The 12,614-nt window shown below is 44.2% G+C and overlaps 1 protein-coding gene across 2 annotated transcripts in view; it reads right to left on the reverse strand.

The window, feature by feature from the left end:
• Positions 1-494: 494 nt before the first annotated feature.
• Positions 495-12,614, reverse strand: part of MYO1E (myosin IE) — a 616,637-nt gene continuing 604,517 nt past the window's right edge. For both annotated transcript variants that reach the window (XM_078685186.1, XM_078685185.1), the window contains exons 27-28: positions 2,754-2,920; positions 495-1,548 (exon numbers count right to left, since the gene is read on the reverse strand). In XM_078685186.1, the coding sequence (XP_078541312.1) occupies positions 1,472-1,548; positions 2,754-2,920 (244 nt within the window). In that variant the 3' untranslated portion in view covers positions 495-1,471. The remainder of the gene's footprint in view (positions 1,549-2,753; positions 2,921-12,614) is intronic.

A 12,614-nucleotide genomic window follows, 5' to 3' on the forward strand; every position in this document is an offset into this window, starting at 1 on the left:
CCTAAAAGTCACCTTTCTGCAGAGAAACTTACCTGTGCTGTGTGGACCTGAACATTGCAACGCATGGTGTTTAGACCTTGCAACTCTTCTTCTGTATTAATACCATGGAGCAGAATTTTGGTTCCTAGTGATAAGCTACTTTGAGAACAACCTTGATAACGTGGTTGTTTACACAGCGAGTGGAATGATGGAGCCAATATTAAGTTTCCACTAGAAAATGTTCCAAACTATTTCATACACTTCTTTCTGCTGACTTTTCTTCAATACTTGAAGCAACTGCTTTCATCAGTGAACTTACTCTTGAGTGCAGACACCACCATTTTGAGAAATACTTTTATCTGTTTAGGCCAAGTTGTGCCACATTAACTAAATTGACCTGATGTTCATCAAGTAGCAGGGACTTTGGTTGATATTACTTTGTTCTGCATATAGACAAATCTGAATTTTGTTGAGGTGCATGTTCAGCTGGTAAATAGTAGATGCAATCATAGTGGTATCGTAAGCAACAGTATTTTATTGGTAGGGAATTGACAGGGGTCTAGAAGCAGGTAAACCATTTTTACAGTTGCAATTAAGTGCATATTTGTCAGTACCTTTGCATAATACTCCTAAAAACTAACTAACCATACTGTGGGATATGACGTTACACATTCATACATGTTTCTAACATATTAAAATTCATATATGATCTGCATTTATAACTGTACAGCTCAAGACAAAGGGATGCTTTCCTCTCACGGGCACAGCAATATGCATAAAATCAACATGGGCCAGCCACATTCTATTATAAATCGTGGAGAATGCATTTGCGTAAATCAGTTACAGTACTTTTTTTTTTGCAATTCCTCTCCGACACGTCGATCATTGCAAGGCATTATGCAAGCTCCACTGACTCCATACGAAACAATTAAATACATACCGTACCATCGTGATGCACTTGGATGGTAGTTTGCCCAAAATAAAAACAAAAATTGTGCAACCCATAGCAGCATATATAGGAGGGTCACACCGAATGATAACCGTGAGAGGAATGTGCATTGAACTCTGTCGTCTTCATATAACTTAACGTCCTAAGTGATACTCAAAGAAAGGCACTTCTCAGAACAGCCCTCCAGAGGTTCCTGGTCCCATATTGCAAAGTGCTTTGCCGTTTCAGGAATGTCACGCAAACGGGATCAAACACACCTTCTCCATTCACTCTGCTGTGCAACGAGTTTAAATACAATAAATAAGTCTTGGTATCAGTGCTTTCATGTCCTTCTGTCTTTCTATGGCATAGAGATGCACGTCTGCTTCTTGGACAGCGCATGGGGAACAAAAGTTTGGCTTGCATACAGGTCCGCAGGTTGAGATGCTGTTAGCAATTCCAGGATCCTGTGAGGAACTTAGACATGCTGAAGGTGATCTTTCAACTTGCACCACTGGATCATAGTTTTTTTGGAGGAAAAATCCTTTCCTTTTAGACCCTGTTTTATATTTTGGTCACGTAGTTGTTGGGGAATAGTCCTTGCTTTCCTCGCAATCTTCCTGTCCACCAGCCTGATTGATCTAGGCACAAAAATTACAATCAAAGCACTGAAATAGTGATATATGTCAATATTCAATTTGCCAATGTTCTGATCATTTTTGCTAATTTATTCTCCTATTTGCTTTAAAAACTGCTTTGTTTATTTTCCCGTTTAGCCTTATAGAAAGATCGCAGAGATCATAGGATAATTGCAGGATTGGAATGAGGCTTTCACTCATGCTTGGCTTGTAAATGAAGTTTCTTCCGGTTAAACATATGACCAAATCACATCACCCACATAGACTTCTATCCTTCTACACCCTTTATTTTACTTTTTTCATGGTGCTATTGAGAAGTTTTAGGACTTTGTTTCTTTTTACTATTTTTCCACACTCTTCATTCCATGCTGGCGGTGATGTATCCGAATGCCTAATATTGCGTTAATGTAGGGATGCTTCTTGAATCTACAAGCCTTAGTGAAGCAAAGGCACTGATACACATGACACAGACTTGACAACTGTTTGGTCTAACATTTTTAACATTCAGAATTGTAATTTGTGACGTTATACCTTCAAGTTCACCCACCTCCCCTCACTGTCAAAGCATTGCTTCTTCCCTATTCACCCGCACTCTCTATCTGCACACTGCTTAACTCTTACAAAGCACATTCATTATCAGCCAAATACTTGTTCTCTACTTTCTGCCCCAACATTTTCACCGACTTATTGTCCTACTTCTCACCTATAGACCCCACTCGCTATCAGCACAAGGGTTCTCTCAGAGTCATCACACTCATTGCCTTCACTCACTCAGTAACTAAAGGCCCAATGTCATCCCACAAATATTTTCAAAAATAGTCTCTGTACATAGAGGCATTTTCAGAGAAATGGGGGTTAGAACTTGCAGGCAGGAATCTTGGGGACACATTTCATGGGAGTTCTATTTTCAACCTGTGGGAATCTCACCCCATCAAACTAATTTAGAGGTAGGGACACTTACATGTTTCCAACAGCGAAGCCAGTTAAGACTACTGGCAGAATCCCTAGAACCAGTGGGCCATCTGCTACAGGGATAGCACATTAAGTTGTGGCTGCTTGACCTTTTGAAGGGCGAAACTTCCTACACTGCATTTTGGTTTTAAGGCCATCAAGCTGTGTATGCTTTGAACCGTAACACACTAACATTAGTGCTGTAGTTCCATAACTCCTAATTGAGAAATATGAATCAATAATTAATCAGAGCTTACCTTCTTTTATGATATCTATGACATCATTGGCATTGAAGCTGAGTTCATCTGTGTCCTGAGCATCATATGCATATAGAGCCCGGCACTGCGGCACCTGAGGCTTGGGTTTTGGCTGTGGTTTAGGTCTGCCTCCCGCAGGTGCTGGTCGGCTTGCCTGTCGGCGAACACTGCAATAACAACAATAAATGTCTGTTAAAACACTAATAACACGCCCTGTGCTAATGTACTAACACCCCCGACACATGACCAGAGCAAGGGTCAGGCATAGCAAAGGCCATATATAGAAGCATGTTACAAATGTGCATTATTCCTTCTTTTTTTTAATTAAGAAATGAGGTGAGTGACACACCCAACCATAAAGATAAAGAATTTTTTCCACTGAAGGGAACAGACAATGGTTGTGGAGGAAGTGATGTTCAGTTTGACTATCAATAGAATGCATATCTCTCCGGCTGGTTGTTTGGACTGATTTCTCATGCACATCCTTTTGAAAAGCATTCAGGCCACCACTTCTTACTGAGATTGGACGAATGGCCTGCCATTTGGAAAAGTGTTAGTAGACACTAGCTAGGCCTATACATTGTATCTTCTCTACAACCTCAGAAAGAATAGATGGTCTACCCTAAAAGAACCTGGTCTCTCTTACCCTGCCCTCATTGCAGAAATAATACTGATGCCTCCTACCCACTTTTCATCGTAAAAATAATATTTAATAATTTCTACAGTGTCTTACACATGGGGAACATTACAAGGTTCTGGGGTATTATTAATCAACCTCAATTTGAAAGGGCGGGGGCTGGAGATGTAGGCACTAACATAACTGAAGATGAACGGGTGTCTCACTTTCAAGCTATCTTCACCTGCCCTACAGTTCACTATCAATCCCTCTGTAGGGCTAACTCCAACAATCCAATAATGTTCGAATAGAAAGAGGTGGAGAGGGGCATGCAATAAGGCCCCAGGCCCGGATGGTATTCCACCGGACCTTTTAAATCAAATTCAGTCCTGATGGCGGTGCTTAATGCGGCGGCCAGGACCGGTTGCCCGGACTCTTGGGGCACCTCGACTATTGTGCCGCTCTTCAAGAAGGGCGATCGTAATAGTACTTTGTGTTATCGCCCGATCTCCCTTCTTGATTCTGTGGTTAAGGTTGTGGGTGGGGTGATACTGGGTAGATTTTCCTCCTGGGCGGCAGAGAATAAGATCATCTCTGAAATACCTTGGCCCAATGCCTTAACCTGTATATGATCCTGGGGAAGTACAAAATTGCCCGCCAAGGTACAATCTACATGGCCTTCATGGATCTTTTCTCTGCTTTCAATTGTGTCAATCGTAGGAAATTGTGGCAATCCATGAGGGCCATGGGGGTGGAGGCTAATTTGGTTAACTTTCTGGAGGATCTACATAGGGACACTAAGGCCAACATTAGATTTGACAAGGATCTTCGAGTATCCAGGGATTTTATAATAGAGAGGGGGGTTAGGCAGGGTTGTATCCTGGCCCCCTTCCAATTTAACTAATATATTAATGACCTGGAAAAACTCTGGTAAATACAGGGGTCGATTTCCCTTACGTGGGGCGACGAGGTCTGCCCGTCCTGCTATACGAGGACGATGCGGTCCTTCTCGCCAGGATGGCAAGGGGACTCCAGACCCTACTTGATACATTCCGGAGCATTATGTGACCTTGTAGTCAACAACTCTAAATCCTATATAATGCAGGGCGGGATTCTCCCTAAGAAACAGTACCCTTTTAAAGTGGGTAATGAGAATGTTCCAGTGACCACGATATTCTCTTACCTGGGTGTCTTGGTAGATGATCGGTTAAGTTGGGGACCCCTTATCAATCGGGAAAAAGGGGAGGTAATAAGGGCGAACCTCTTGATTTTTTACTTTGCCGCGAAGATGGGTAAGCGCCCAATAGCAGCAAAGGTGAAAATATATCAGACTAAAAGTGTTGTCATTTACAGCTATGGGAGTGAAATTTGGGGCTATATATCATCTGACGCTTGCAGGTAGCTGAGAATGTTTTTTTAAAACGTCTTTTAGGAGTGCCTTGTGGAACATCAAATCTGGGGGTACACGAAGAACTGGTGTTGCCATTTATAGGGGATACCCTAGCTATGCGCCCTATGTTGTTCTGGCTTAATTGCTGTTTAAATAAAGATCTAGCTCTTAAACATCAGATATTAAGAGAAATGATGAGCCTCGATTATATGACACGCATCCCATGGTTAAAACACATTATGGATTGTTTCGAAGAGCTGGGGCGGTCAGACCTTTTTACAAAGCCTGATTCTATTACATTGAAGGATGTGAAATTTGTAAAGTATACCTTCACTACCTTAAAAAAAAGTTTGGTAGGGATGATACAGAAATTGGAAAATCGAGTGTCCGCAAACATATGGTGCTCAAAACATCTCCATTCATTGAGCCCTATCTGTTGTGGCCACTTTCATTTCATGAATGGTTTTTATTGGTCAGGTTTCGGTTAAATTATTTTCCTCTGTTGCTTGCTGCCCTAAAAGTGAGCTGCAGAGGTCAGGTGTTAGCATCCTGTGGCTGCGACGGAGTGTCTCCTCAGGATTTGCTACACTTTATGTTTTTTTGTAAATTTTATGAAGTACCTTGCAGATATTTATTAACACCTCTATTAAAAAAGTAGAATTTTATCTAGGTCCGTCCAGCTCTTTTTTATTTACAACTGTTGAAACCAGAATGTGTGTCTTTTATAGTAGGCTTTCTGAAATCTTCATTGAGATCTAATATCTGTATGAAGAGCTAGTGGCACCCCTTATTGTGTGTTTTATCCATTTGATTAATCTTTTGCACAAAATGTATATACTGCTGCTTTTTTTATAGGATTAATTCCCTTTGTTTTTATTGTCATTCATTGTATTGTACAGAATTGTGTAACTTTTAAGGTTTCAACTCCAAAGCTGAATAAAGTATATTTTGATTTGATTTACAGTGTCATTAGCACAGAAACAATACTACGCCAAACTCCCTTCTCCCATGACAGAAGCAATGCCAGGTCTTGGCAGCCCCCTCTTGCCACAGAAACAATACCTGGTGTCCCCTGCCAAACAACCACTCCGGAAACACCAACAGGTCCCTCCTACAATCTTACCACCACCGTAATAATACTTCTGCATATTTGCCATCTTTATAACCCAAACAGTACCTGGCTGTAAAAAACTGAATTATTATTTGGGGTGGGGAACTATCCACCTCAAACAATATTCACAACCTGTGTCAGGTGAAATCTCAAAGTCACTAAATTAACTTGAACTCAAACCCCTCCCCCCCTCCCAAAAAAAAGAATAAAAAAAAGAACTTGAACTCAACTCCCTAGTAGCTATGTCAGAGAGCAGCCAGGCTTAACTTTTAAAGTATTTATGGAGAATCTAAACAGTAAAAAAGTCAAAATGTAAAACGATCAAAATCCCAAATCGAATTAGAATCCAAGAGTAAAATTGGTAGTCTATGGTTGTGGTAGACTAGGCCCTAGGTGAAATTTCTGGCTGACTGCAATGGTGTGTGGGTTATACACACAAATCAAGTTCATACTGGTCAAAGAGTTTACCAATTTAGATCTTAGTGGACGGGTTACTCTGTCTTAATGGTAACAGATATCCCGCCTGCCGAAATATGAATCCAATAGGATATAATGGGATTTATATTTTGGGGGACAGGATATCCGTCACAGTTGTGACGGAGTAACCCGTCTGCCAAGATCTAAAACAGGCCCTGAGTCTTAAATCCCAATCCACCATAAGAGTACACTTTCAAAGCCTCTCAGGACCTCGTGGAATGTACTAATAGACTCACTGGCTCTCAGGCAGGGGCTAGAACCAGGCTCCAGTCCAGGTCTAGTTGCTACTGGCCAGCTGGGTACTTAAACGAAAAGGCCTCTTGGAGCTTATTATCTCCCTCAAGCCACACAGGATGTCAGCCAACTGACTCTTGGAGTCCATATTTTAGTCCTGTGTACAAGATGGAGGAGGTACAGTCCTTTAGGGCTCCTATTAATTTCCATACAGCAGATCCATCCCTCTTCTGATCTTCCACAGGTCCAGAAAGTGTTTTGAATTGGGTGCCTTTAGGTGCCACATGTGTGGCAGGCACCAGGTAGTGGGTGTGAATGACTCAGAGGCACAAGCTAACTAACTTTTTCAGCAGTTCCTATGTGCCTTAATGCAAATAGGTCAAAGCTAAGTCTGGGCGAAGTTTGCGGAACTCCACAAAGTGACCAAAAACTCCATTGCGCTACGCAGAGTTCCTGCAAGCTCTGGGTGTTTGTCCCGCACTGGAAAATCAATGCGAACAACACCATACACAGCACAAGAGGGCGCTGCTTCTTTTCTACTGCTCAAGTAGATTATCTACAGCTTTCGCAATGTGAACGGAAGGTTTCTCAATGCAAACTGTGGCGACCACCCGTGATTACCCACGTTAAGAAATCCGACCACCCACGTTGAGAAATCTCACATGGAGGTGGACTTTCCTCGCTTGCTCTCGCCAACTTGATGATGGCGAGTGCGAGCGAGGAAAAATCTTGCCAGAAAGTGGATTTTCCACGTTTGCGCTCGCCAATGAGGAAAACAACTCTGCTTCACGGAGTAGAGTTTATTGGAACTCTACGTGTTCTGCGAAATGTGGAAATCTCCATAAACTCCGCGAACGGAGCAGAGGTCACCGCCCAGACCTAGTCAAAATGCCATGTGTTAAGGCATTTTCGAAATGACGAAAGTCGGCACATTAGATCTGAGTGCTGGGTACGTGCATAGGGAGTTCAGAGCAGGTTCTGTACATGGAAAAACCCAGAGACAGAAGTATGGTAGGATAAAAGCAGGGCCCGTCAGCAACCAGGTAGTAGAAACACAATAACTGCTTTGGCATTCTGATCTATCCCTTTCAAGTGCAACCCAAGTGTTATATGAAAACTCAGAGACCGTAGTCTGGTAGGGTAAAGGCAGGGTCCTTCAGAAACAAGACAGAGGATCCACAAGATTTTTCTTGGCATCCTGTTCTCCCCATTTCTGGCTCAACAGACTTGTAAAGCAGAATTTGACACTATGCTATCAAATGCAGGCTCACAGTCCCCACACTCCATGACAAAGATGTTAACTCTGCCCATTAAGGTCAGCCTATTGTTTGCTCCCGCACTTTTTGACACATGTTCAAGGATAATCACTGGCTGGGAGAAGCTGGGGAACCAATTCAAATAAGCCTTGAGGAACTTCCGGCAGGGAAAATGTAACTTTCTGAAGGTTACTCTTCCTTGGTATTTATTCTAAATCTGAATTCCCTCTTGAAGTGGATCTTTAATAATGATAGAAAATAGTGGTTACATTATTTTGTAGATGGTCCCAGTGTTTCTCGATAGACCAGCCAGCATTCCTACAGTAAAAATAGTGTTTTGGTGCCAGTCACCTGAACACCTAGCCTGCAACTTGCCTGTTGCCTCCTGTTCCTGCTCGTTCCTGCCTGAGCCGCTGCCTGAGTTTTCCTGTCCGGGTTTTCCTGCTCATAGCTCTTCCCTTCAACAAAAGCGCTGCCCACCCCAGGACCTACTTAATGTGGGCTGCAGTGTAACCGCATTAGCAGGTACCTAGACACCTAACCTGCACTTGCCTGTGACCTCCAGTTCTTGCTTGTTCCAGCCTAATTCAGTGACATCGCCGCTGCCTGGACTTTCCCATTCACCATTCTTCCCACCAACAGAAGCCCAGCCCATACCATGACCTACTTAATGCATGCTGCAGCACAACTGCATCAGTAGGCACCTGAACACATAGCCTGCCACTTGCCTGTGGCCTTCAGTTACTGCTTGTTCGAGCCTGATCCAGTGACACTGCCGCTGCCCGGGTTTTCCTGCTCACCGTTCTTCCTGCTAACAGAAGTCCTGCCCACCTAGGACCTACTTAATACAGGCCACAGAGCGACTGCAAGTCCGTCTGCACCCGTCCGTGCATGGACCATGCCCAGCATCACAACCCCTGGCTCTCTCGCCGCTCCCTCAGAAGATACACCATTGCCAAGCTGAAAACCCTCTACTCCAGACGCTGCAACAAACACTGCCACCATGCCGAGCTATGCTCCACGATAGGACATTTCACCTGCACCCACAGCCACTTCGCCTGCCACAGCACACACACCAGCCACCAACCAACGACACCCCAAACACACCACAGACACCACCTGAACAAAAACACCAACTCGTATGCCCCCTTCTCAAAAAACGCTCACTATACAAACACCACAGAGATTTGGGACCTCATCTGCACCCTCACACCCAATGTCCTCTTCCTCATGGAGAGCTGTCTCACCCCACTTCTGCACCAACCGCGCCACTGTAATACCCGAAGAATACAAAGTCACCCAGCGCATTCACATCAATAAGCCTGGTTGAGGGATCGCCATCATACACAAGGAATCCATCCAATGCACCACCACAAATGATGACATCAATCCAGCCATGGAACACCTCAACTTCCAACTCCAAAAAGACAACAAAACCACCACCAGTGGCACCCTTGCCTACCATCCTCCAGGACCACGTCAAGCCCTTTGCAACTTCATTGCCAATTTGATCGCCCCTCTTGCCAAGGACTCCAACATCAAAATAATTCTCTGTGACCTTAACTTCCATCGCAACGACCACAGTGACATCAACTCAGCCAACCTCCTCGACAGAATGAAGAACATTGTACTCACCCAACTTGTCCATGACCCCACACACACCACATGCCATACGTTACACACCATTTTCACCTGCAGCGACCGTATCAGTACAGCCACACCACAGAACTCACCTGGACTGACCACTCAATCATCCACTTCAACATTTCTAGCTCACGGACTTCTGCCCCCAGCCTGCCAAATGCCCTCCACCCCAGCTGGAGCAAAGTTTCAAAGGACACACTGCTCAATGCCCTCAAAATCATCCACCCCATCTCCAACAATTTAGACCACAACGTAACTTCAACTATTGGATCACCAACTGTGCCGACAGTGTTGCTCCCATCTGCAACACCACCCACAGAAGACTCCAATAAGCAGGCTAGCTGGTACACTGAAGACCTCAGAACCACTAAACAACACTGTAAACAACTGGAAAGGAGATCATACACCAGCAAGGACACGACCGAAAAAAGACCCCCTTCAAGACAGCCCTCAAACTCTACCACAGAAAGTTGAGAGAATCAAAGACAAAAGGCCTTAGCCTCACGCAACAAATCAAGCTCCAATAACACCAAAGAGCTCTTCAACATCATAAAAGAATTCTCCAACCCCTTAGCTGCACCAAACATTACCACCTCACAGTAACTCTGCAACAACCTTACAAACTTTTTCCATGACCAGATCGCTAACATCTACAGAAACTTCAAACCTCAGCCCAAGGCCACCGACTTCTTCAAGCAACACAACAACCCTGTTACCACCATAGACATCTCTGACTAAATGAATGGAGCCAGGACACTGCCTCCGTCATGAACTCGGTCCAGACAGGTGACCCATGCTCTCACCATACCTCCAACCTAGGCGAAGCTAGAATCAGCCTCAAACTCACCACTTTGTTCAACACCTCAATTGCCATGGCCACCTTCCCTGAAGACTGGAAACACACATAAGTCAATGCCCTACTAAAGACACCATCAGCAGATCCCAGCAACTCAACAAGTACCAATCTCCCTACTCCTGTTCCCGGGCATAGTACTAGAAAAAGCCATCAGCCAACAACTCTCCTCAAATCTGGAACAGACCCTTCTACTAGACTCCTCCAAATCCAGATTTTGCAGCTACCACAGGACAGAAACAGCCCTCATCTCAGCTTCCAACGACATCTGAGCCCTACTCGACCGAGCAAAGACTGCAGCTCTGATCCTCTTACACCTCTCAGAGGAATTCAATACGGTCTCCAACCACACACTCATTAAAAGGATGAACAACAGAGGCATCCAAGGAGCCACTCTCAGATGGATCATCCCTTTCCTCACCAGAAGAATGCGAAAAGTCCGCCTTCACCTCCGAATCCAAGTAAATCACCTGTGGAGTACCCCAAGGATCCTCACTCAGCCTCACCCTCTTCGACACTGATATGACACCTCTGGCCAGCATTGCCAAAACCCACGGACTCAACATAATATCTTAAGCTGACAATACACAGCTCATCCTCTCCCTCTCAGAAGACACCACCACCAAAACCAACTTCCACAACTTCATGACAGACGTCGCCAACTGGATGAAGGACAAATGCCTAAAGCTCAACATGGACAAGACAGAGGTACCGATTTTCAGAAACAAAAGCTCCCCACGGTACTCATCCTGGTGGACCCCAGAATCGGACCTACTCGTACCCCCGCAGACCACACTAGGAATCTAGGCAACATTCTGGACAAGCTAACCATGATGACGCGGGTCCTCCTCCTGCTTCTTCATCCTCCGCGTGCTTCACAAGATATTCAAATAGCTACCCCAAAGCTCAAGTCGTACCCTCACCCAGGCCCATATCTCGAGCCAATTGCGTTACAGCAAAGCTCTCTATGCAGGGATCGCAGTTCATCTCAGACTACAGACCATAAAGAACGTCGCATCCAGACTTGTCCTGGATCTCCATAGATGAACCCACATCACCTCCTACCTCAGAACTCCACTGGCTCCCTGTTAAGAAAAGATGCCAGTTCAAGATCCTGACAAATGAATACAAGACCTTACACAACTGCTGATCTGCCTACTTGAACCACTGCCTGAACTTCCATCAGCTCACCAGACACCTCCGCTCTTCGTCCCTTTCTCAAACGCTCACCCCTGCATCTGACATAGCAGATGCAGAGGTCCCTGAAGACCTGGCTATTAAGGTAATCAACTGGACCCTGCCCGAGCCTGGATAGCCTTACTGGTGACAAGTATCACTCTACACATCTACTGATTGATTGGTCACTTTAAGTAAATGTTGTACAATTGTAGGCCTGATACCATGTTTACACTGCCACTGTAACTAATGGCACAATAGGTGCTGCAGTCTACTTGTGGCATTTAATTACCTGGCCCTGGAAATGGACATGAAAGTTAAATATGAAAATTACGAGTATGCCAAGCCAATCATGTTTAAAAAGGGAGCACAGGCACTTTAAAGCAGGGGTAAAGTGCACAGAATTCTAAAGCCAGAAAAACAGGAGGGCAAACATCTGGGGTTACAAAACTCCAAAGACAGTAATTTCCTACTTTAGCCTTTAAAGCCTTTTCCTTTCTATAGAAGTCATACTTAGTCTTCCCTGCTCTCCCAGGCCAACAATAAATGCCAGGACTTTCCTACCTGTTTACCACCATAAAAGCAAAACTAGTGTTTCTGGCTTTCTCATTATTTTAGAGAGAAAACCTTACCTTTTAGGCCCTTTCCTTTCCACAGAAACAACACTTGATCACTTCAACTTTTTCTTTACAAAAGAAACAATAACTGCTCTCTTTGGCCAGAGACACAACACCAGCTCTCTGCCTTCCTTTCCCTTCACAAAACAAGAACTACTCTCTCCCTTCTTCACCTAACCAAACAACAATAACTGCTCTCAACTGTAATCTCCTCCACAAAGAAACTACAGCTGGATTCTCCCATCTTCTCCTCCCAAAAAAAACACAGTACTTTCTCTCCTTTCCTCTTCCTTACCAAGGTAACAGTACGTGGTCTCTTCCATCCTCTCCTTACTAAAGAAATAATACCTACCCTTGCCCATTCTCTCCTTTCTGAGAAAAATAGCTGGTCTGTAACGTGCTCAGAAAGAGAAACAGAAACACTGCAGGGAAAATTCACAAGGATATCTTACACTTGTGAGTAATTTACATATACACTTTACTCTTA

The sequence above is a fragment of the Lissotriton helveticus genome, chromosome 3_2 (assembly GCF_964261635.1).
Source record: "Lissotriton helveticus chromosome 3_2, aLisHel1.1, whole genome shotgun sequence".
NCBI classification, from domain to species: Eukaryota; Metazoa; Chordata; class Amphibia; order Caudata; family Salamandridae; genus Lissotriton; species Lissotriton helveticus.